The 25,860-nt window shown below is 45.9% G+C and overlaps 1 protein-coding gene across 2 annotated transcripts in view; it reads left to right on the top strand.

The window, feature by feature from the left end:
- Positions 1 to 25,860, top strand: part of PLK4 (polo like kinase 4) — a 78,969-nt gene that overhangs the window by 30,932 nt on the left and 22,177 nt on the right. For both annotated transcript variants that reach the window (XM_075348760.1, XM_075348751.1), the window contains exons 9-12: positions 19,854 to 19,956; positions 20,598 to 20,747; positions 21,743 to 21,876; positions 22,679 to 22,770. In XM_075348760.1, the coding sequence (XP_075204875.1) occupies positions 19,854 to 19,956; positions 20,598 to 20,747; positions 21,743 to 21,876; positions 22,679 to 22,770 (479 nt within the window). The remainder of the gene's footprint in view (positions 1 to 19,853; positions 19,957 to 20,597; positions 20,748 to 21,742; positions 21,877 to 22,678; positions 22,771 to 25,860) is intronic.

Genomic DNA, 25,860 nt, shown 5'->3' with positions numbered 1-25,860 from the left:
GTAAAGGTCCTGTCACACACAGAGATACATCTTTGGGAGATCTGTGGTTGCAGTGAAATTGTGGACAATCAGTGCCAGGTTTGTGACTGCGTACAAATGGAACAAAATGTCCATAATTTCACTGCAACCACAGATCTGCCAAAGATTTATCTCTGTGTGTGTGACGGGGCCTTTAGCCATAATCATCAACATTAACAGAAATAAACACTTGAAATAGATCACTCGGTTTGTAATGACTCTAAAATATTTTCCCCCTTTTTTTGTTTGGAATTAAATAAATAAATTTTACATTTTGATGATATTTTAATTTGAGGTGCACTTGCAAAATTATACAGTCAATCCTGTTGGAAAATATAGCAGGATTATTATTCATATGAAAAGGATTTTCCAGGTTCAGAATATTGATGGGTCATGTTCTTGTCTGTAGAGTAGCGGCTATGCTGGGAATTCAATCATTGCTCCACTGAAGTGAATCTATCCATGCTGCAATACCCAGCTCAGCCGCTACTGTAAGAACAGTATAGCTAACAACCTCATGTCCTAGCAATAAGTATATAGAACTCCAAATTGCATAATTAAACATAAGTTTTGGATATCTATAGCTGACCAAATCAAAGGAGTGACACAAATGGCAATAAAAAACAATCTTTCTTTATCGTTCCTATGGGAGACCCAGACCATGGGTGTTTAGCTTCTGCCTCCGGAGGACACACAAACTACTACACTTAAAAGTGTAGCTCCTCCCTCTGAGCTTATTCACCCCCTGGAGAACCAGATCTAGCCAGTTTATCGCTTTGTGTTCAGGAGGCATACATCCACACATGCATTCTCATCTGATTTGTTTGATTTTTGGAAAGAGTTTGAAGAAAAGCGGGTCCAAGTCTGGACCCCCGGCATGTCCCTTCTCACCCCACTGTGTCGGCGGTGTTGTTAAGGTTGATTTCCAAGGCTGGAGCCTTACATGCCGCGCTCCTTCACCATCCCTCCTGGGCTCTGGCTTGAAGTGGGAGCCAGCACGGTCTCCATGCCTGGCAGGAGTCCGGTCTCCATCCACAGCCCTTGAGGATCCTGTTGGACCGGCGCACTCATCCCCAGGGACCTGGACCTGCGTCTCGGCAGCTAAGTATCTGAGACGTTTGTGTTGGGGGTCCCAGTTCTTTATTGTATGGGGAGAGTATGCTGTATATGATTATTTTGCCTTTTCCGGCGGGTTCTCTAGCTTTTGCCTGAGAACCGCGCAGATAGTGCCTGCTTGTTGGCCTCGCCGCTTAAATTTAGGCCCCGGCTTCGCCGGAGGCCTAGTTTCGTTTTCCTGCCCTCGCATGTCACTCATGCAGAGGGACAGGCTCGGCTCCTCCCAGCGGCCGTTCTACACAGGGGAGGGACACTCCCCACTGCTGGGGCGTCCCTCCTCCCCTGCAGGTCTCTATAGCCCTCCAGTTCCCGCTCTCCTATAGGAACGCCCCCTAGTCCCGCCCCCTCTCCTCGCTCCGGCTGCCATTTCTCACGCAGAGTTCACTCTGCTATGGGACATTCTGCACTCTGCATCTCTGCTGAGGTGCTGTGCACTGGGGGACCGGGCTTCTGGATCTGGAGGGCACACAACACCGCGCCCAGCGGTCTGGTAAGCCACAGCCGGTCTCCGGTTGTGGACCTCTGTATATTCTCCCTGGGGGTTCATTCTCTGCAAAGCCTCCACTCCAGCAGCATGTCTCACACAAGGAGCAAGGCTCCAAAGCTTTATTCAGTATGCACTGCATGTAAGCTCCTGCTGCCTGAGCCGAGCACTTATCCACACTGTGATGGTTGCTCTAACTTGGCGGTGCCACAGCCTGGAGTCTCCTCAAGCCCCCCCCCCCCCCCCTCCTTAGTGGTCTCTCAGGCTGCTGCTGCACCTGTGGCTGAACCCCCGGCCTGGGTAGAGTCCTTTTTCTAGGTCCATATCCCAGTCATTTGCTGAGTCCATGGGACGTTTGTCCAGGACTTTGATGAATATGCATCAGCCCTCCTCACAGGGTGCCTCTAATACTCTTGACAGAGGATTCCTATCCTCTGACCTCCGTCCATCAGAGCTCACAGAGGATTCATAATCAGGTCCCAGACCCCGTCATTCTAAGAGAAGGCGCAGGGTTTCCTCCCCCTCCTCATCCCACGGCTCTTTCTCAAGAGCTGACTCGCAAGATGAGGAGGATGCCCTCACGGGTGGCTCGGAGGCTATGTATCCCATCGATTTCTCTGAGGGTGACTCAGATCTTAGTGACTTGATTGCTTCTATTAATTCTGTGCCGGATCTCAATCCGCCAGTCTCAGAGGAGCAACCCTCTTTGGCAGAAAAGCATCAGTTTACCTCGCCTAAGAGAGTGAAGAGTGTGTTCTTTAACCACTCCAGTTTTCAGACCGCTGTGACCAAGACCAGGGCCTGCCCTGACAAACGCTTTCCAAAGCGTGGTTCTGATGATCGGTTTCCCTTTCCACCTGAGGTGGTCAAAGAGTGGTCTCACTCCCCAAAGGTAGACCCTCTGGTGTCTAGGCTCTCAGCCTGGACCGTTGTGTCGGTGGCTGACGGCACCTCACTTAAGGATTCCACTGACCGTCAGATTGACCTTTTGGCCAAATCTGTGTATGGGGCTGCGTTTTCCCCCGACTTTTGCAGCAGTGTGGGCTCTCAAAGCCATCTCTGCTTCTCTAGAGGAGATGCATTCCCTCACCAAGGAATCTATGCCTGAGATGGTTACCTTAACTGCTCAGGCTTCAGCCTTTTCATCTTATGCCATGTCTGCAATGCTAGAGGCTGCTCACCGCACTGCGGCGGGTTCAGCTAATTCTCTTGTTATCCGCAGGATTTTGTGGCTTCGAGAGTGGAAGGCAGATTCTTCTTCCAAGAAGTTTCTTGCTGGGCTCCCTTTTGCTGGTTCACGGCTGTTTGGTGAACAGCTGGATGAAATCATTAAGGAAGCTACTGGCGGGAAGAGTACTTCCATGCCACAAACCAAGACCAGGAAACCCGCCCAGGGTAGGAATCAATCGAGGTTTCGTTCCTTTCGTTCCTCCAACTGGTCATCCTCTAAGCCTTCCGCCTCCTCCGCTAACTCGGCTAAGGATCAGAAATCCAACTGGCGCACAAAAGCGCGTCCGCAGGAGGTTCTGCCACTAAGGCAGCCTCCTCATGACTCTCGGCCCGCTCCAGCCACGTCCTCAGTCGGTGGCAGGCTCTCCCACTTTGGCGACGCTTGGTTAAAGCAAGTCCCTGATCAGTGGGTGAGAGACATCATATCTCACGGCTACAGGATAGAATTCTCTTCCAGCCCGCCAAACAGATTTTTTTTCTCTCAACTCCCCCCTGCTCCAAGGCCGCCGCCTTCTCACAGGCCGTGGCGTCCTTGCAGGCAAACTGTGTGATTGTACCAGTTCCTGCTCGAGAACGGTTCAGAGGTTTTTACTCCAAACCTCTTCCTAGGTCCAAAAAAGGACTGTACCTTCCGGCCCATCCTGGATCTCAAGCTTCTGAACAAGCATGTCCGGGTGCGGCATTTTCGCATGGAGTCTCTGCGATCAGTCATTGCCTCTATGACCCAAGGGCATTTCCTGGCGTCCTTCGACATCAGAGATGCCTATCTACATGTGCCAATCGCAGTGTCACACCAGCGTTGGTTACGTTTTGCGATAGGAGAGGATCATTTCCAATGCGTGGCTCTCCCCTTCGGGTTAGCCACGGTCCCTCGGGTATTCACCAAGGTCATGGCGGCAGTGATTGCGGTCCTGCACCTCCAGGGGTTGGCAGTGCTTCCTTATCTGGACGACCTTCTGGTCAAGGCTCCATCCAGCGCAGACTGTCAGCGAAGTGTCTCGCTCACTCTCGCCACTCTAGCCCAATTCGGGTGGCTTGTCAATCTTCCCAAGTCCACCCTGACTCCGACCCAGAGTCTCACGTACCTAGGGATGCAGTTCGAGACTTTGCCGGCACTTGTGAAGTTGCCCTTAGTCAAACAGCAGTCTCTCCTGCTAGCGGTGCACTCTGCTGCGGCCCCGCCGTTATACCCTCAGGCGCCTGATGCAGGTGCTGGGTCAAATGGTGGCGTCCATGGAGGCGGTTCCCTTTGCCCAGTTCCATCTGCGCCCCCTGCAGCTGGACATTCTCCGCTGTTGGGGCAAGCGGCCTTCCTCCTTACACAGGTTAGTGGCTCTGTCGCCACGGACCAGGAGCTCTCTTCAGTGGTGGCTTCGACCCCTCTCCCTGTCCCAAGGGCGCTCCTTTCTGACTCCGTCCTGGGTGATTCTCACCACGGATGCCAGCCTATCCGGCTGGGGAGCGGTATATCTCCACCACAGAGCACAGGGCACTTGGACTTCGTCCGAGTCAGCCCTTTCAATCAATGTGCTGGAAACCAGAGCTGTGCTTCTAGCTCTCCTAGCCTTTCACCAACTGCTGGCGGGCAGGCACATTCGAGTCCAGTCAGACAACGCAACAGCGGTTGCCCACATCAATCACCAAGGCGGGACACGCAGCCGCCTGGCAATGTTGGAGGTCCAACGCATTCTTCAATGGGCGGAGGACTCCAAGTCCATCATATCCGCAGTCCACATCCCAGGCGTAGAAAACTGGGAGGCAGATTATCTCAGCCGTCAATCCGTGGACGGTGGCGAGTGGTCCGTGCACCCGGCAGTGTTTCAGTCAATCTGCCGCAAGTGGGGCACTCCGGACGTGGACCTAATGGCATCCCGTCTCAACAACAAGGTTCCGGTTTACGTGGCTTGCTCCCACGATCCTCAGGCCTTCGCCGCAGACGCTCTGGTTCAGGATTGGTCCCAGTTTCGTCTGTCCTACGTGTTTCCCCCTCTAGCTCTCTTGCCCAGAGTCCTGCGCAAGATCAGAATGGAGGGCCGTCGAGTCATCCTCATTGCACCGGACTGGCCCAGGCGAGCTTGGTATCCGGACCTGCTCCAACTGTCCATAGAGATGCCGTGGCATCTTCCAGATCGTCCACCTCAAATTGACGGCGTGGCTCTTGAGTCCTGGATTTTGACGGCTTCTGGTATTCCTCCTGAAGTCAGCTCCACTATGACTCGGGCCCGTAAGTCTTCCTCCGTCAAGATCTATCACAGGACTTGGAAAATTTTCCTGTCCTGGTGTCGCTCTTCCGGCCATCCTCCTTGGCCATTCTTGTTGCCAACCCTTCTGTCTTTTTTACAGTCCGGTCTGCAGCTAGAACTGTCCCTCAACTCTCTCAAGGGACAAGTCTCAGCTCTATCAGTGCTGTTCCAGCGGCGTCTCGCCCGGCTGGCTCAGGTCCGCACCTTCATGCAAGACGCGTCTCACATCATTCCGCCTTATCGGCGGTCCTTGGATCCCTGGGACCTTAACTTGGTCCTCACGGTATTGCAGAAACCCCCTTTTGAGCCCCTTAGGGAGGTTTCTTTGTATCGTCTTTCTCAAAGGGTGGCCTTTCTAGTTGCCATAACTTCTCTCAGGAGAGTCTCTGATTTGGCTGCGCTCTCCTCGGAGTCACCTTTTTTGGTTTTTCACCAAGACAAGGTAGTTCTCCGTCCGACTCCGGACTTTCTTCCTAAGGTGGTCTCTCCCTTCCACCTTAACCCCTTCACCCCCGGCCACTAAAACACCCTAATGACCGGGCCATTTTTTGCAATTCTGACCAGTGTCACTTTGACAGGTTATAACTCTGGAACGCTTCAACGGATCCTGGCGATTCTGAGACTGTTTTTTCGTGACACATTGTACTTCATGTCAGTTGTAAATTTAGGCCGATATTTTTTGCGTTTATTTGTGAAAATTTAGGAAATTTGGCGAAAATTTTGAAAATTTCGCAATTTTCAAACTTTGAAAATTTATGCCCATAAATCTGAGAGATATGTCACACAAAATAGTTACTAAATAACATTTCCCACTTGTGTACTTTACATCAGCGCAATTTTCGAAACAAATTTTTTTTCCGTTAGGAAGTTAGAAGGGGTCAAAGGTCATCAGCAAATTCTCATTTTTCCAACAAAATTTACAAATTAATTTTTTTTAGGGACCACATTACATTTGAGGTGACTTTGAGAGGCCTAGGTGACAGAAAATACCCAAAAGTGACCCCATTCTAAAAAACTACACCCCTCACACTGCTCAAAACCACATCCAATAAGTTTATTAACCCTTTAGGTGCTTCACAGGAACCAAAGCAATGTGGAAGGAAAAAATGAAAATTTTATAACACAAAAATGTTACTTTAGCCATAAAATTTTCATTTTTACAAGGGAGAAAAGAGAAAGTACACAATACAATTTGTGCATGTTCTCCTGAGTACGCTGATACCCCATATGTGGTAAAAATCAATTGTTTGGGCGCACGGCAGAGCTCGGAAGGGAAGGAGCGCCATTTGAATTTTTGAACGCAAAATTAGCTGCACTCATTAGCGGACGCCATGTCGGGTTTGAAGACCCCCTGAGGTGCCTAACCAATGGAGCTCCCCCACAAGTGACCCCATTTTGGAAACTAGAGCCCTCAAATAATTTTCTAGATGTTTGGTGAGCACTTTGAACACCTGGGGGCTTCACAGAAGTTTATAGCGTTGAGCCGTGAAAAGAAAAAACATTTTTTTTACCACTAAACGGTTGCTTCAACTAGGTAGCTTTTTTTTTCACAAGGCTATCAGGAAAAAATGCACCATAAAATGTATTGTGCATTTTCTCCTGAGTACGCAGATACCTCATATGTGGTGGAAAGTAATTGTTTGAGCGCATGGCGGGGCTCAGAAGAGACGGAGCGCCATTTGACTTTTCAAACGCACAGACGCAGTGCACTGATCGGCCGCTGCAGGACGCACGGTCGGATGCGATAAAAAAAAAAGCGTCGGGGATACGTAAAAAAAAAAGTCACGCCAAAAATTGACCATGGATGCAGATACGTTATGTGCATCCCTGATCAGCGCTTGGCGGGATGCACGGACGGATGCGATACAAAAAGCGTCGTGAATACGGAAAAAAGTCACGCCAAAAATTGACCATGGATGCCGATCCGTTATCTGCATCCCTGATCAGCGCTTGGCGGGACGCACGGACTGATGAGGTGTAAAAATGGACAGGGGATACGGGAAAAAAAAAAAAGTTATACTCACAGTACCCAGAGGACTAGCAGGAGGATCACTGACCAGAAGAGCTGCAGAGGAACAGATGGCAGAGAGATGGACAGCTTTACAGGAGCAGCAGGCAGATCAGCAGAATGCCCAGGAAGGACCCAGCGATGGACGCAGATGTGATCAGGCCGGTGAAGACAGGTAAGAGGACGTCGGGGGAGAGCAGAGGGGGAGGGGGGAGAGCAGAAGGGGAGACCGGAGAGGGAGCTGCAGAAGCAGAATAAAGATAATGGGGGAGGCAGTCAGATCGCGGGGGGAGCAGATCGGGATGTCGGGCGGGGGGGGGTGTTGGGGGGAGCAGATCGCGGGGGGGGGGGCACGGCAGGGGCTATCACGGCAGCGCGCAGGGGCACCACGGGAGCGCGCACGGGCTGCAAAGTGAGCACAGTACTCACGTGCAGCAGCAGCAGCGGTGACCTCAGCGGCGGCGGCAGCAGCAGCGGTGGCGTGGTACCACAAGTACCAGCCACTGCACGCTGCAGCCATGTTGGGGGAGGGCTCGCAGGCCAGCACAGGCCTGGGGAGGGCGGCCACCGGCAGATCAGACCGCTCCACTGCACACTGATTGGAGCGATTGCGCGTCATAGCACGATCGCTCCAATCAGTGCTGCAGGGGCTGGGGGCGGCATGTTTGAGGTCCACCTATGATATGCTGCAGCAGCTGCGGCATCTCATAGCTGGATCTCACAGGATCGCACTAATTCGGGCATTATTTTTGCCGAAATTAGTGCGATCGATGTGGTTGGCGGTTCAGATTTGAACAGCCAATCACATCGATCGTCGATAGGGGGTGGCGATGCCGCCCCCCCTGGGGTCAAGCAAAGGTCCCCTGCTGTAAGAAACAGCAGGGGACATCATTTGAAAGCCGTTGCTATGGCCACGGCAATCAAATGAAGTTTAGGCCGTAAAATTACGTCCCTGGTCGTTAAGTCACGTTAAAATAGGACGTAATTTTACGGCCCGCGGTCGTGAAGGGGTTAACCAGGACATTTCCTTGCCTTCCTTCTGTCCGGCCCCTGTTCATCGCTTTGAGAAAGCGCTGCATTCTCTGGATCTGGTGCGTGCTCTCCGGATTTATGTGTCTCGCACCGCTGCGCTTAGGCGGTGCACCTCTCAAGCTTTTCAAAGCACACTCGACCAGAGCTGTCTGTGCCTCTTGGGCTTTTAGGCACCAGGCTACGGCTCAACAAGTCTGTCAGGCTGCCACTTGGACTAGCCTGCATACCTTTTCGAAGCACTACCAAGTGCATGCTCATGCTTCGGCAGATGCGAGCTTGGGCAGAGGCATCCTTCAGGCGGCTGTCGCCCACTTGTGAAGTTAGTCTCCGCCTACTTCTTAGTTTTTTCTGTTTATTCCCACCCAGGGACAGCTTTGGAACGTCCCATGGTCTGGGTCTCCCATAGGAACGATAAAGAAAAAGAGAATTTTGTTTACTTACCGTAAATTCTTTTTCTTATAGTTCCGTATTGGGAGACCCAGCTCTCTCCCTGTTGCCTGTTGGCAATTTTCTTGTTCCATGTGTTATCACCGGCTGTTGTCGTGGACAGAGTCTCCGGTTGTTCCGGTTCTTGCTCGGTTCTACTTGTGGGTGGCTATTCTCCTTCAGCTTTTGCACTAAACTGGCTAGATCTGGTTCTCCAGGGGGTGTATAAGCTCAGAGGGAGGAGCTACACTTTTAAGTGTAGTACTTTGTGTGTCCTCCAGAGGCAGAAGCTAAACACCCCATGGTCTGGGTCTCCCAATACGGAACTATAAGAAAAAGAATTTACGGTAAGTAAACAAAATTCTCTTTTTATTCATATTTCATAAAACAATTTAAAATTTTAGCAGAAAGTTACCGAATAAATAGAGAGACAAGCAGGAACTCAACTGAGTCCCTATAGTTATCGCAAAATTGCAACTGGGACATTCACACCAAAACCAGGTAAATATATATTTTAAATCTGTCCCAAATATCTATTCATCAATATACAAGTGCAGTTTTAAGGTCCCGTTTGCGCTAATAACCATGTAAATTATGTTTAATCTTTCATTATTAAAGTAAACAAGACAATTTACAGAAAAAAAAGTAAGATTCAATAAGTGATTACTACGTGTCAACTTACAGAGAACAATATAAGCCACGTCCTAACTAATACATCCTCTCTTACTAACTACCATAAGGCACGCATAGGACATGTAACAATATTTGATAATACGAACAGTCTCCTTCCAAAGGAGAAATACGCCTCAACCAAAATGAGGCCACTGCCAAAAAAATTAGAAGATTTAACTAGAACCAGAAAGAAAAGAAAGTAGTAAGATAGGGAAAAGTAACAGAGGTGGGGGGGGGGGTAGGAAGAGCAGCAGAAAGAGCGGGAGGGAAGGCATGGTGGAGATTACTTCCCCAGTACTCGGACCGCTACATTGGACTGACGATAACCATGTAAATTAAATAGATTTAATTTTCACTTATGGGCACCCCATCCATAAATAATTCCCATATAAATAAATAAATAAATAAGTAAAAGGGTATGTGGATATAAGGTTCCTCACACAGTTTTGTTTATGTAAGAACAGTATGCAAGTAATCAGCAGAAGAAGCTGCAGTGCTGAGTGCCATGATCCCATCATACGGCTGAGTGGCAAGTGACTGGGATGCATCATATTTTGTACTAGTTTTAAAGAGTTTTTCAACCTCAAACTGCCAGTATAGACTAAGCACATAGGTTTTTAAGGGCTCTACCCCTGTTAAAATTGCACCTTTTTAGTGTTGTAATCCTTGCAGCTCCTCAAAAAAGGAATCTTTCAGAAACATTTGCCCCAAGCTAGAAGAGGTAGTGCTGGATAATGCAATTGTAAAACCTTTCCATCTATACCTATTTTGCTTTCATCTAGTTCACTGTAATGAGAGAACTCGTATTTTAATTGTAGGCTGGAAAGGTGGTTGTATGGTGCACTGTCAATCCTCGGCTCCACGTTGCTTCTCCCTGCCGCTGCCGTCCTCTGCTACTTTACTGGCAGTGGAGAGCAGATGTCGGCAAAGCCTCTGTGGTGGGTTTGTCAGTTAGTGGAGAGGGGCACTGGAGGGAAGAAGCAAAGAGATATGCCCACTGGTGTATCTGCAAGCCTAATTTGTCTATGCATACAATGCAAATTTCTGCAGTACATAGCATTATATAGGGGTATCCACAGAAACATTTGACACTGCGTTATCCAGCACTTCCTCTGCTAGCCTAGGGCAAATATTACAAACTGGTTCCTTTTAATCATGTAGGTAGGTAATGAAATTCCAGCAACTGCGTCCAGTAAAATATAAACTTCGACTTTTATTTCAACAAGGTTAAAAGCGATTAAAACCAATTCACATGAATGGAAAGGAAGACGCGTTTCGGACAGTGTATGTCCTTAGTCATCTAACATCATGAGTGAACACACACATGTTTTATAGCCAAAAGAAACTGGTGACAACCAATCACCTGGACAGCTGATTACATTGGCTAAACATGCTCCAAGCACAACACATATGTGGAATAAAGACTGATTGATCACTATACAATTTAGACAGATACCTGAAAGGTCTGGGGAAAAAAAAAAACACTTTAGAAAACCACAAATGATCAATTTTGATTATTATTCAGTTTGTTTCTCAAATTTAACCCAAGGGGCATCCTAGTGCCTAAGTCAAAGATCCATTTTGCGTCTTTTAAATGCAATATAGACACAGGATTTCCTCCTCTCTTGGGTAAAAAAATCTGTTCAATAGCATTGACTCTGAAGGAGTCCACATTGCCACTGTGCACATTGATAAAGTGCTGGGAGGCACATGATGGGCTTCTGCTACTGCCATTTTTTATATCAGAGATGTTCAGAAATCCTGCGTCTTAATGTGCGATTTGTGCTACCTACATATTGTACATCACAGGAGGTGCAGGTAATCAAATAAATTACCCCACTGGTTTCTTTTGGAAACAAACTTTACACCATCCCCTAGAATATTTTTTAAGGTATTATCGATGGTCAAAATGGGCAAATTTATTTTTACAATGTTAACTATAGAAAAATAATCTTTGCTGAATTTAGTAGAAAAGACTACCGAATTGGAGGATGTTTTTTCAGGAATGGTTTTTTTCATTGGTTTTGTCCATGGCTTTTTTTTATATATATGAACTGGAGTAACCTCTGTTTTTGAATCTGCTGGCAATTCGATCACATTCAGCCCTGAAAGCAGCCTCAGATGTACAACGTTTAGCTCTAATAAATTCCCCAGTGGGTATCACAGCACAACAATGATTTTGCTACTGAGGGTAAAACATGTGTTCTTTACTAATTTGAACATGCTGATTCCAAATATGAACTCAGAATTTGCACAGCACGTCCAGATTTTGAGTTATACTTAGAAAAGGCCATACGCCTATTCAGGCATTGTTGAAGATATCTGATTTAGATGATCTGATACGAGATCTGTCGTTGTCTAAAGAGAAATCAGAACTGTTAGCCTCTAGACTTCAGGAATGGAATTTGTTACAAGAAGGCACATCAATATCACACTTTCGTTATCGACACAAAAAGTTAGCTTCATACTATGTCATGGAAAATGGTGTCTGCTTCTGTACTGATGTGAATGGGCTTATGCTAGAGTTGGGTTGTAGACATTTTCCAGATCAATGGAGACTGTTCATAGACTCTAGTAAAGCAAGCTTGAAAGCTGTTCTGTTGCACAATGGCAATGAAAAGCCATCTGTCCCCATTGCACATGCGGTTGGAATGAAAGAGACCTATGCTTCTATGCAGATCATTCTGAAATTGATTAAATATTCAGAACATCAATGGAACATTTGGGCTGACCTCAAAGTTGTTGCACTAGTCCTTGGTTTGCAGTTAGGTTACACTAAGCATATGTGCTTTCTGTGCCTATGGAACAGTCGAGATGACAACAACCATTATAAAATTAAACGGTGGCCCAATAGAGATGAACATAAGATTGGTAAGCACAATGTTCAACACGAATCACTTGTCGATCCACTTAAAGTTTATCTTCCACCTCTTCACATTAAACTAGGACTAATGAAAAATTTTGTAGTAGCAATGGATCGTCAAGGGAATGGATTTAAGTATCTGAAGGAAAAGTTTAGTGCATTGAAAACTGAGGCCAAACTCAAAGCAGGAATCTTTATTGGTCCTGAAATCCACCAACTAATCCATGATGAAATCTTCAAGAAAGAACTCACCCCACTTGAACTAACTGCATGGGATGCATTTATATTAGTAGTTCAAAACTTCCTTGGAAACGAAAGAGCAGAAAACTATGCTGAACTAATAGACAATATGCTTCAAGCATACGAAATGCATGGTGCCCGAATGTCATTGAAAATGCATTTCCTACATTCACATCTTGACTTCTTTCCTCCAAATATGGGTAATGTCAGTGACGAACATGGTGAGAGATTCCACCAGGACATTTCTACTAGGGAAAAAAGATACCCAGGTCGCTTTAACCCCAACATGATGGGCGATTACTGCTGGTTTTTGCAACGGGCCACTAGGACCACTCACAAGCGCAAAAGCAAGTGCCTGAAGCACTTTTAAAAGTACTCTGAGTTCAAGGCGATTTCTTAAGCTACTATAAGTGATTTTTAAGTTTTTTGGTTTATTTACCTATACTTCTTTTTCAATAAAAATGATAATACATGTTGTGAAACTGTGGGACATAACGATTCTGTATCTTTATTAATTGCTTATTTTAATTTTCACAAAAATTGGAATAACTTAATATCCTGACGTGCTACAAAAAAACTAACTTCAGATTTGGATTCAGCGCATTCGATTTAGTATAGCGCACATGGTTTTTGCCAAGTAGCAGACAAAAAGTGTTTATTTGTTGTGCTGTGAATTATTGACAACGTGTTTGGGGTGGCAGCTCTGGGCATGAAGGAGTGAATTGCCAGCAGACAATTTTCTGTAAACCGTACAATCGATTTTTTGAGTAGCAGTATTAGATGAAAAAAACACATCCAAAAAGGAGGCAAAATGGATCTTTGACTTAGGCACTAGGATGCCCCTTGGGTTAAATTTGAGAAACTAACTGAATAATATTTATCAAAATTGATCATTTGTGGTTTTCTAAAGTGTTTTTTTTTTTTTTTTTCCCCAGACCTTTCAGGTATCTGTCTAAATTGTATAGTGATCAATCAGTCTTTATTCCACATATGTGTTGTGCTTGGAGCATGTTTAGCCAATGTAATCAGCTGTCCAGGTGATTGGTTGTCACATGTTTCTTTTGGCTATAAAACAGGTGTGTGTTCACTCATGATGTTAGATGACTATGGACATACACTGTCCGAAACGCGTCTTCCTTTCCATTCATGTGAATTGGTTTTTATCGCTTTTAACCTTGTTGAAATGAAAGTCGAAGTTTTTATTTTACTGGACGCAGTTGCTGGAATTTCATTACCTACCTACATGCTGTGGATTCGCCTTCCATCCATGCACCGTCTCAGGATCACATCTTTATATTGGGGTGAGCTGGACTTTTTTGTTCGTTTCCTTTTAACCCCTTCATGACCGCGGGCAGTAAAATTACGTCCTATTTTAATTTTATTTTATTTTATTTACGTCCTATTATTTTATTTCAGCCAGAGCATCCATTAGCAGCAGTTAGGTACACTCTGACAGTCACACATCCATAGACAGTCTCTGATGCTTGTGAATGGTGGATCCTGTGTTATCTACAGTGGATACGGAAAGTATTCAGACCCCTTTACATTTTTCACTCTTTGTTTCATTGCAGCCATTTGGTAAATTCAAAAAAAGTTCATTTTTTCTCATTAATATACACTCTGCACCTCATCTTGACAGAAAAAAAAAAAAAGAAATGTAGAAATTTTTGCAAATGTATTAAAAATGTCGATGGTATGAAGGGGTTACATAAAGCTGCTTTGCTTTTGATACTTTCTGGTATTTGGTAGTGACAAAACTATTGATATATTTAAGTGTGGATTACATCCGTTATTTAACCCCTTCACGACCGCGGGCAGTAAAATTACGTCCTATTTTAACGTGACTTAACGACCAGGGACGTAATTTTACGGCCTAAAGTTCATTTGATTGCCGTGGCCATAGCAACGGCTTTCAAATGATGTCCCCTGCTGTTTCTTACAGCAGGGGACCTTTGCTTCACCCCAGGGGGGGTGGCATCGCCACCCCCCATCGACGATCGATGTGATTGGCTGTTCAAATCTGAACCGCCAACCACATCTTTCGCACTGATTTCGGTAAAAATAATGCCGGAAATAGTGCGATACTGTGAGATCCGGCTATGAGATGCCATAGCAGGTACAGCAGATCATAGGTGGATCTCAAACATGCCGCCCCCAGCCCCTGCAGCACTGATTGGAGCGATCGTGCTATGACGCGCAATCGCTCCAATCAGTGTGCAGTGGGGCCGTTTGATTTGCTGGTGGCCGCCCTCCCCAGGCCTGTGCTGGTCTGGGGACCCTCCCCCAACATGGCTGCAGCGTGCAGCACTGGCTAGTACTAGTGGTACCACGCCACCGCTGCTGCTGCAGCTGCTGTCACGGAGCAGGAGCGGCGAGTATTGTGCTCACCTTGCAGCCCCTGCGCGCTCCTGTGATTGCTTTTGCGCGCTCCCGTAATGGCCCCTGCCCGTGCACCCCTGTGATCTGCCCCCCCCCCCCCCGACATCCCGATCTGCCCCCTACCCCGACATTCTGATCTGCCCCCCCCACGACATCCTGATCTGCCCCCCCCCCGACATCCCGATCTGCCCCCCCCCCCCCCCCCCCCACAACATCCCGATCTGCCGGCCTCCCCCGTGATCTCTATTCTGCAGCTCCTCCGGTATCTCCCTCCTCCTCTGCTCTCCCCCTCTGCTGTCCCCCTCCCCCTCTGCTGTCCCCCTCCAACTCTCCTGTCCCCCCGACGTCCTCTTACCTGTCTTCACCGGCCGATCACATCTGCCTCCATCGCTGGGTCCTTCTTCCTGGGTCTTCTGCTGAGCTGTCCAACTTCCTGCCTGCTGCTCCTGTAAAGCTGTTCCTCCTGCTAATCCTCTGGGTACTGTGAGTATAATTTTTTTTTTTTTTTTTTTCCCCCTCTATCCCCTGTCCATTTTTACACCTCATGCGTCAGTGTGTCCCGCCGAGCGCTGATCAGGGATGCACATAACGGATTGGCATCCCTGCTCAATTTTTGGCGTGACAAAAAGCATCGGGGATACGGAAAAAAAAGTCACGCCAAAAATTGAGCAGGGATGCCGATCCGTTATGTGCATCCCTGATCAGCGCTTGGCGGGACGCACGGACTGATGCGATACTTTTTTTTCCGTATCCCCGACGCTTTTTGTATCGCATCTGTCCGTGCGTCCTGCTGAGCGCGGATCAGCATCCCTGCTCAATGCTCAATTTTTGGCGTGACTTTTTTTTTTTTTTCCGTATCCCCAGCGCTTTTTGTATCTCATCTGACCGTGCCTCCTGCAGCGGCCGATCAGTGCACCGCGTCTGTGCGTTTGACAAGTCAAAAATGGCGTTCCTTGTCTTCTGAGCCCCGCCATGCGCCCAAACAATTGATTAAAAAAAAAAAAAAAATAATAATTTTCACGGTTCAACGTTATCAACTTTCAGTGGAGCCCCTGGGGGTAAAAGGGGCTCACTAAACATCTAGATAAATTCCTTGAGGGGTCTAGTTCCAAAATGGGGTAATTTGTGGGGGAGCTCCACTGTTTAGGCACCATAGGGGGGGGGGGGGTCTAAAAACGTGACATGGCGTCCGCTAATGATTCCAACCAATTTTGCTGTCAAAGGGTGCCCTTCTCTTCTGAGCCACGCCATGCGCCCAACAATTACTTTCCACCACATGTGAGGTATCTGCGTACTCAGGAGAAATTGCACAATACGTTTTATGGTGCATTTTTTTTTTTTATACCCTTGTGAAAAAAAAGCTACCTGGTTCAAGTAACAGTTCTGTGGTAAAACAAAAGAAAATTGTATTCATGGCTCAACATTATCAACTTCTGTGGAGCCCCTTGGGGCTCACTAAACATCTAGATAAACTCCTTGAGGGGTCTAGTTTCCAAAATGGGTTCGCTTGTGGGGGAGCTCCACTGTTTAGGCACCTCAGGGGGTCTCCAAACGTGACATGGTGTCCGCTAATGATTCAAACAAATTTTGCTGTCAAATGGTGCTTCTTTTCTTCTGAGCCCCGCCATGCGCCCAAACAATTACTTTCCACCACATATGAGGTATCGTCGTACTCAGGAAAAAATGCACTATAAATTTCATGGTGTATTTTTTTCCTGATACCCTTGTGGAAAAAAAGCTACTTAGTTGAAGCAACAGTTTTGTGGTAAAAAAAAAAAAAAAAAATCTTTTCACAGCTCAACTTTATAAACTTCTGTGAAGCCCCCAGGTGTTCAAAGTGCTCACCAAACATCTAGAAAAATTATTTGAGGGCTCTAGTTTCCAAAATGGGGTCACTTGTGGGGGAGCTCCATTGTTTAGGCACCTCAGGGGGTCTTCAAACCCGACATGGCGTCCGCTAATGAGTGCAGCTAATTTTGCGTTCAAAAATTCAAATTGCGCTCCTTGCCTTTCGACCTCTGCCGTGCAACAATTGATTTTTACCCCATATGGGGTATCAGCGTACTCAGGAGAAAATGCACAATAAATTGTAGGGTGCACTCTCTTTTCTCCCTTCTAAAAATGAAAATTTTATGGCTAAAGTAACATTTTTGTGTGAAAAAGTAAAATTTTCATTTTTTCCTTCCACATTGCTTTGGTTCCTGTGAAGCACCTAAAGGGTTAATAAACTTCTTGGATGTGGTTTTGAGCAGTGTGAGGGGTGCAGTTTTTAGAATGGGGTCACTTTTGGGTATTTTCTGTCACCTCGGCCTCTCAAAGTCACTTCAAATGTGATGTGGTCCCTAAAAAATTATTTTGTAAATTTTGTTGGAAAAATTAGAAATTGCTGATTAACTTTGACCCCTTCTAACTTCCTAACGAAAAAAAATTTCTTTCGAAAATTGCGCTGATGTAAAGTAGACATGTGGGAAATGTTATTTCGTAACTATTTTGTGTGACATATCTCTCAGATTTATGGGCATACATTTTCAAAGTTTGAAAATTGCGAAATTTTCACACAATTTACTAAATTTTCACAAATAAACGCAAAAAGTATCGGCCTAAATTTACAACTGACATGAAGTACAATATGTCACGAAAAAACAATCTCAGAATCGCCAGGATCCGTTGAAGCGTTCCAGAGTTATAACCTGTCAAAGTGACACTGGTCAGAATTGCAAAAAATGGCCCGGTCATTAGGGTGTTTTAGTGGCCGGGGGTGAAGGGGTTAATCATGTATGCTTATTAGGTTAGCTTACTAAGTGCTCCGGTGGTGTAGCCTAGATGCTGAGAGCACAGTACTACTCACTGGTTCTATATACCCCCATCTCCATCACTGGTAATAGATGACATTTGACTACTTTGAACTTTTCTCTACATTGCTCACTTCAGGCAAGTCAGTGCAGACAATCAGTGTTGGAAGTAGGGATGTGCAAAACCAGTGGGCACACTGGGGGCTCTTGGCCACGTCAAGAGTACACCGAGGATCCTAGTTGATATATTCGGTAAAAGGCTATGTGCTTGGTTTATACTATCGGTCTGGCTTGGCAGACTCCATTTTCAGGGTAATTCCCATTTTCTCTGCATGTGATGTGGGGGTGCATCTGCAAGGGTTAACTTATCTCCTCTCACATATTCCAGTACTCCACATCTGTTTTTAGACTATAAGGTGAGCATAAATCACACCCCGGCTACACAACACTGTGCCACCACTCATCAAACACATGGGGCGATGAGTCCCCCGAAATATACTCCTGTCTGACAATCGAAAGGGGCTCGCACTCTGTAAGGATAGGGATTCTTTAGAGCATACAAGGATAAAGTTGATTTAAAGTTTTAAGCTTTAAGATAAAAAATACAGTGCTAACAATAAAAGGGTATAAACTACGCAGATAACAGCGACACACAAATATGCAGAACAGTTATAAAATAAAAAGGGAGAAATAACAGTAATACCTAACTTTAGACTGGAATGTTAATCTTCTGTTCCCTTAAGGGAAGGGGAAATCAATTCTGGAACACAATCTGCGTAGGACAACCCCCACTTGTGACCAGCTTTCTTTTCTGCAATCCAGCTTTTTATAAGCCCGGTTCTGGGCTCATGTTTCCAGGATGGTCTAGATCAGGGGTCTCAAACACGCGGCCCGCGGGCCGCATGCGGCCCTTCAGGTGGCTTCTTGCGGCCCGCTGGCCCGTGGACCCGGTAAAGATGACGACCGGTGCAAGGGGCCGCAGCCGCCAGCTATTTACTTCAGTTTACAGTTTTGTCTTTGCCGCGCACAGTGAAGTTCTCACTGCAGAACGCAATAACAGCCGCCTGCCAATCAGAGGCAAGCACCTGCTGCATATGACCTCAGATGCTTGCCTGTGATTGGCCAGTGGCTGTTGTGCAGTGAGAACTGCTCTGCACGCGCCGGCAGAAAGTTAAGCGGTGACAGCAGCTGTGATCATTACCGGGTCCACGTGCCTGCGTGCTGCCGACGGAGGATAGGTGAGCAGATTGTTTGTGTGTGTTTTTCTGTTGCTGGCTGAGGCTGGTGTGTGTGTGTGTGTGTGTGTGTGTGTGTGTGTGTGTGTGTGTGATTCTGTTGCTGGCTGAGGCTGCACAGGGCGTGTGTACGTGTGGGGACATGCATGGGGCACATTACCACAAGAAGGGGACCTGCATGAAGCACATTACCACAAGAAGGGGACCTGCATGGGGCACATTATTATAAGAAGGGGACCTGCATATGGGGCACATTACCACAAGAAGGGGACCTGCATATGGGGCACATTACCACTAGAATGGGACCTGAATGAGGGTACATTACCACAAGAAGGGGTCCTGCATGGGGCACATTGCTACAAGGTGAGACCAGGATGGGCACATTACTACAAGGAGTCCTGCATGAAGCACATTACCACAAGAAGGGGACCTGCATGGGGCACAATATTATAAGAAGGGGACCTGAATGAGGACACATTACTACAAGAAGGAGTCCTGCATGGGGCACATTACTACAAGAAGGGGAGCTGCATGGAGGCATATTAATACAAGAAGGGGAGCTGCATGGGGGAACATTAATGCAAGAAGAGGACCTGCATGGACACATTGCTACAAGGGGACAAAGATGCGCACATTTTTACAGAATGGGGAACAGGAGGGGCACATTACTACAAGATGTTGGCCAAAATTACTATGCGGTGCTTATTGTAAAACTGTATTACTTACAAAAAGGGGAAAAAATGTAAATAAAAAGTGTTTTATAATATATATTATACACACATACAAAAAAAGTACACATTTGTTATGATAGACAAATGAAAAATGTTCAAAAACAGTGATCCAAGGGTGTATAGAAAGAAAAAATGGTACCACTAACAATGTCACTTTGTCCTGAAAAAAATGCGGCCCCTCAAATTATTTTTTTTTCTGTGTGCGGCCCGTACACCCGGCCGAGTTTGAGACCCCTGGTCTAGATTGTTACAATTGCTGGTCTGTGACTGCCTGTGGGATAATTTAGTAGAAGCACCTTGCATTTTAAATATTTTGTGTTTCCAAAAAAAAAAAAAAAAAGATGGTAACTCTTTTAAGTAACTGACTTTACTTCCTTTTCTTAGGTTTATATTTACCTTCCAAATGAAGGCAAGGGATTTCCCTTGGTTGATCGTCCTCCATCTCCGCCTGAAAGCATGTTGAGTTACACATTTGACAGTTTGCCAGGTAACAGACGTCTCTGGTATTATTTCTAACCCATTTTTCACTTTCTGCAACTTTGTAATCTCAACACGTTTTGCAGATTTTTTTTTTTCTATCCTATTGTAATCTTTATAATATGCCATTTGTAATTCTGTTTGTGCCGCTTTGTGATTTTTTTTTTTTTTTTTTTTTTTTTTTTTCTATAACTAACAGTGCCACATCTGTACACAGATGATGTGTGGTATTACAGATCAATCGCTATAATTTCTGTGGTGCTGAACTGCAGACATAAATCATGGCAAAGTGTGGCCTAACCATGCTTTTCTAAGCTTCACACCCCCAGAAAAAGGTGGTGTGCCTCCGATTATTTAGTGAGGATGAATGCATGCTCATCAGATATCGTGATTGTTTCCTAGTCGAATGAATACTACCGATGTACAATGCCTACCGATTGTGAATGCATTGCAGCAAGTATAAGCTCGACTCATGGTGCCAGACTTCCCTCTTAAAGCTAACTGATAATGATTTCTTTCCAAATTAATATTGATAAGGCTTTCTCTTTAAAGAACGAAAAAAAAAGTATACTTTGATAGATGACAATTGGTCAGGCCACTGATTTACTTATTATCAACATTAAGTTCCCATTTTTATTCTTTTCCATATAGAGAAGTACTGGAAAAAATACCAGTATGCATTAAAGTTCATCCAACTTGTAAGGTCCAAAACCCCAAAAGTTACCTACTATACCAGATACGCAAAATGCATGTTAATGGAGAACTACCCCAATGCTGACGTTGAGGTCTGCTTCTATGATGGTAAGTCCAACAGACCAGAGGAATGATACATTTCCTAACTCTAACTATTCAACTGTCTTCTGTTACTTATCTTGTAAAATTTCCGAATACTTTGCACTTCTTATTGGAGTCACTACATTCTGAAATTCTGGATTAAAGGAATTTCATAGCTTCTGAATATGTATAATGCTACAGAGAAGAATGAGTATTCCCATTTTAAGTAGTTCCATCAAAAGTACCTCACTGTATATTACTAGGAAATTTTGTCTTTTATCAAATGGAGGCTGCTGGAGCCTATATGTATGTGGTCTGCTCCACACAAGAAAGCCATAGAGAACCTGTTGCCTCATTAAACTCCAATTAAAAGCAGATAATAGAATTAATCTGCTTGTAAATGGTATTTCAATGCAGCATGTCCACCTCATTGATAAGTGTTGCAACCAGGAGAAAAAAAACTTATTTCCCCCCAGGAGCTGCAAGCTTTCAGTCATGGGGGATGCGCACGGAGGGCTATAGTCACCGCTCAATTCGCTGCTCACTATACTGTGGTTGTAAGCAGTCTCTACAATGCATCTGTGCACAGCGGTCTGACATTCATAGTGCTGGGTCGTGCTTACAGCCGCTGTACAGTGATCAGTCACTGTAGTCATCCGTGCATGTGCCATGACTGAAAACCGGCGGCTCCTGGGAGGAAGTGTTTCTTTTCTCTCAGTTGCCGCACTTTCAGTAAGGTGGTCATGCAACAATGTAGCGCTATTTACCTGCAGATTAACACTATATCTGCATGTAAATTGTATTTTCCAAGATGGCTGGCTCGCTTTTAAGGAGATAATCATCGATTTTTATAGGTGATGTTTGCCACATGTCTGCGCAGGGTATACTGAAGTACGTCCAGCAGCATGACATTACTTAGAGCCTAGATTTGTCGTATCAAATTTAAAAATGACTGTATCCAACCTGACTTAAGAGTTTAGGAAAAATGTGTTATTTTTTTTTTCTTGCATTTATCGTTTTAGGAGCAAAAATTCACAAGACAACCGACCTTATTCGAGTTATAGAGAAGTCTGGAAAGTCCTACACCCTGAAAGATGGGAGCAGAGCGAACGGCTTAAGCAATGAAATAAAGTGTTATGTGGATCATGCCAATGAGGTAATAACTATCCTCAAACAGTATACAATACACCGATCCATCTGAGCCTATGGTTTACATGTCTAGCATACAGTTTTAGGGTGGTTGTAAATACCAAATGTAGCCCCTAAACATCAGCTAAACTGAACCTGGGACTGTTCTGACACTCTCCCAGATACGTACACCAGATAGTGAAGTGGGGGACCCCCGAAATGGTAGGGACTAAAAAAAGGGGTCAGTCTTATACTCCAGTGTTATCTTACCGGAGGGGGTTGACATCGACATAGGAGTGGAGTCACAGGAGGCAGGGGCGGTGCTGGTGGGCTCGGTCCTGGCAGCGGAAGCTGCGGCAGTTGTGTGGAGCAGGCCTGTGTGGCAGGTGTGCCAGATGCTCTGTCGGTGGTCCTGGCTTCAAAGAAGCGGTGCTTGCACAGATGGAGCTCTTAGCCGGGATCTCCATCTGCGCACACACTGACTCCGGGCGCCATCATTTGAACCCAGAGCATCTGGGATACCCGCTGCAGCGAATTGCTCCATACAGCCACCGTCGCCTGCCCGCCACACGGAGAGGCGGCCGCGCCAATTCTCCACCCGGTAAGCAATATTCGTATTTTAAGAGGCACCCCTCATTTTCCTCCCAAATTTTTGGCAGAAAAGTGTGTCTTATAATCTGAAAAATATGGTATTCCTTTGCTTTATATGTAGTGTGAAGAATCTGCCGCCATATCAGATCCTCCTTTTATTATTTGCTGAATCCTTTTACTATGGATCCTATCGGACTATCACTTAAGTGGCTAATCTCTGTTGTGATTGTCTATTGCAGAGTCATCAGGTTTGTCTCTCTTTGGAATCCGCTATCAACATCGAAGAAAAAAAGGGGGACAATATCTCATTGTTCCCCATCACCTTTGGGAGGTAAGATTTAGTTTTTTTTTCCTATACTTTAAGACTTTTATAAACCTCTTAGATTGTTCAGTGTGAGGGACCCTGTGCACAATAGATAGTTGTTGGCTGTGTTCGCTGGCAGCTATTTCTCCTTTCTCCTCCGTGCTGCCAAGTGCTTTAGTGTTCTCTGACTTACCCTCTGATGCAGATGCCGTTCCAGTGGTGGCAGCACGGCCTTTCCTAGGGCTTGTGGGACATTTTGTCACGTATTCCATGCAGCCAATCAGCAGATGCTTCACTTTTCCCTCATTCAGACATATCCCATACATTTAGAGGAGGTGTGAGATTAGCAGTTGTCACTTGGATATATGTGATATGTATGAAGGAGAAGAGGGTGAAGTGGCTGCTGATTAGCTGCATGGATCGCATGATGAAAAAATGTCACACAAGCCCTAGGAATAGCCGTACCGCAACCACTGGAACGGCATCTGAATCAGAGGGGAGGATAAGTGTCTTTATTTTACAAGGGGAAAACATAGGGATGGAGAAGTGGTTGTCCAAGTAGTGAACTCCTCCTTTAAAAAGACATCTGCCTGAATGCTAAGGCTAGGTTCACACACTGCGCTTTTTTGACGCTGCGTTTTTGTGCGGTTTTTGCGGCAAAAACTGCACAAAAACGCACCCGCGTCAAAAAAACGCGGCCAAAAACGCACGCGTTTTTGCCGCGATTTGGTGCGTTTTTTGCTGCGTTTTTGCTCACTGCGTCTTTATGCGTTTATCGGTGAACAAAAAAAAAGGTCTGATGTAATTTCCTTCAATATGTTCTTCATTCTCCACTAGTGTATGCAGGAGAGTAGACAGCAGCTGCAGAACTATAAGGCTCAGCATGCTCCATCCAGGACTGTATGCTGGAGGGAGTGTCAGGGGGAGCAGACCTACAAAGCTCAGCATCCTCCATCCAATAGTGTATGCAGGAGAGCAGACAGCAGCTGTCGAACTACAAGGCTCAGCATCCTCCTTCCAGGACTGTATGCAGGATTTCTTTGCCCCCCCCCAAACAAAAAAAAAATGACGTGGGCTTCGCCATATTTTTGTATGCTAGCCGGGTACAGCAGGCAGGTACGGGCTGCCCCCAACCCCCAGCTGCCTATTTGTACCTGGCTGGGAACCAAAAATATAGAGAAGCCCTTTTTTTTTTTTTATTATATCATGAATTACATGAAATAATTAAAAAAAAAAAAAAAACGTGAGCTTCGCCTAATTTTTGTGTCCAGCCGGGTACAACTAGGCAGCTGGGGATTGGAATCCACAGTGCAGGGTGCCCATGCTTTCTGGGCACCCCCGCTGCGAATTGCAGTCCGCAGCCACCCCAGAAAATGGCGCTTTCATAGAAGCGCCATCTTCTGGCGCTGTATCCAACTCTTCCAGCTGCCCTGATGCTGGGTGGCTCACTGGGTAATAATGGGGGGTTAGGGCTAGCTGTATATTATCAGCTGGCCCTAAGCCCGAAATTTATGGTGTCACGCCAATATTAGACATGGCCACCATGAATTTCTAGTAAAGATAAAAAAAAAAAAAAAAAACACAACACACAGAAAAATATTTTTATTAGAAATAAAACACAACACAATTAGTGACTCCATCTTTATTGAAATAAAGAACCCCTCTCCGCAGTAATCCTGGGTCAAGGGTCCCGCGCCGTCTAATCCGGATCCAATATCATCTGGTCGGTTTGCTGGAAGGCAAAGTGATCAGATGTGTCAGGTTCAAGTGCCTGAATCACATCACACATCAGCTGATTGTATAAAAGCCGTTTATACAGTCAGCAGATGCATCGGTACAAAAAAAAAATAAAAATACTCACTTATGTGCTGATTACCGGCAGCTCCTAGAGCGAGTCTGATCCCGTCCGATCGCTGCAGCAGCTGCCGGTAATCAGGGATGAAGTCTCCTGACGCATCCGCTGATAGGTTAAACCGGCCTGCCGCTGGCGGCACCCCGAGACTTACGATCAGCTGATGCGTCAGGTGACTGCATCAGGTGATCCATCGCCAGGTCCTGCATCCTGCAGGCATACGTATCCGGGGAGACTGCACACACCCGGAGCGGCGGTACCGGCAGGAGGATCTGGGAGCAGGCATGGCATCGGGAGTCTGCAGACAGGTGAGTATGACTTTTTTTTTTTTTTTTTTCTACTGTTCACTTTTGATTTCGCAGCCGCTTCCACCTCCTGCCCGTACATGATGCCGCACGGCAGGATACATGCACAGGATGGGAGGTGGAAGCGGCGGTAACTGTACCGGGAGGATTCACGCTTCTGTATTTACTGACAGAAGGAATCCTCTTCCTGTACATGTCACTTTACTACCCAACTCCTGCGTTTATAGCTGCGTTTTTGGTCTTAGAAACGCACCAAAACGCACCTATTTGCATTTCTCATTGCGTCTTTCAACATCCCATTGCACTCAATGGATGAAAAGCGCAGTGAAAAAGGCGGGAATAATTGACATGCTGCATTTTTGTGGCACCACAAAAACGCAGCTGAAAAAAAACGCTGTGTGCAGACAGCAAAAATGAAAACTCAGACTTTGCTGGGGAAGCAAAGTCATGCAGTTTTCTGAGCAAAAACGCACCCGAAAACTGCGCAAAAACGCCACGAAAAACGCACTGTGTGAACTTACCCTAAGGGGAGTAGTGGGAATAAAATGAGATCACTAACTGGATTATGACAGGTCCTCTTTAAGATGTAACAATCCCCTTTAGGGTTCGTTAACTTAGCATTCAATTCGAATGAGTACACTGCGATAAAATCACTAATTGCGCTCTTACCAATGTTAATGTAGGAGGCAGAGCAGATCTGTGAATTTTACCTCACCCGGATTCCACATGCCGAAAAAAATCACAACATGCTGCGAGTGCCCATATTAATCGTATGAGACTTAATTATGCAAGTCAGTGGGTGTGAGAAAAAAAAAAATCGGACAGCACATTGACCATGTGTATGGCATTCCATTTTTACTTGCACATCTCCAAGAAAAAAAAAAAATAATATAATAGATGACAGATATTTGATAGAATAGATATCCTGCCGCTTTATAATGTCACAATTCCCTTACGTAT

This window comes from Anomaloglossus baeobatrachus, chromosome 1, assembly GCF_048569485.1.
Source record: "Anomaloglossus baeobatrachus isolate aAnoBae1 chromosome 1, aAnoBae1.hap1, whole genome shotgun sequence".
Lineage (NCBI taxonomy): Eukaryota > Metazoa > Chordata > Amphibia > Anura > Aromobatidae > Anomaloglossus > Anomaloglossus baeobatrachus.
Note: the sequence above shows the minus strand (reverse complement) of the source record. Positions and strands in the feature narration are given on the sequence as shown.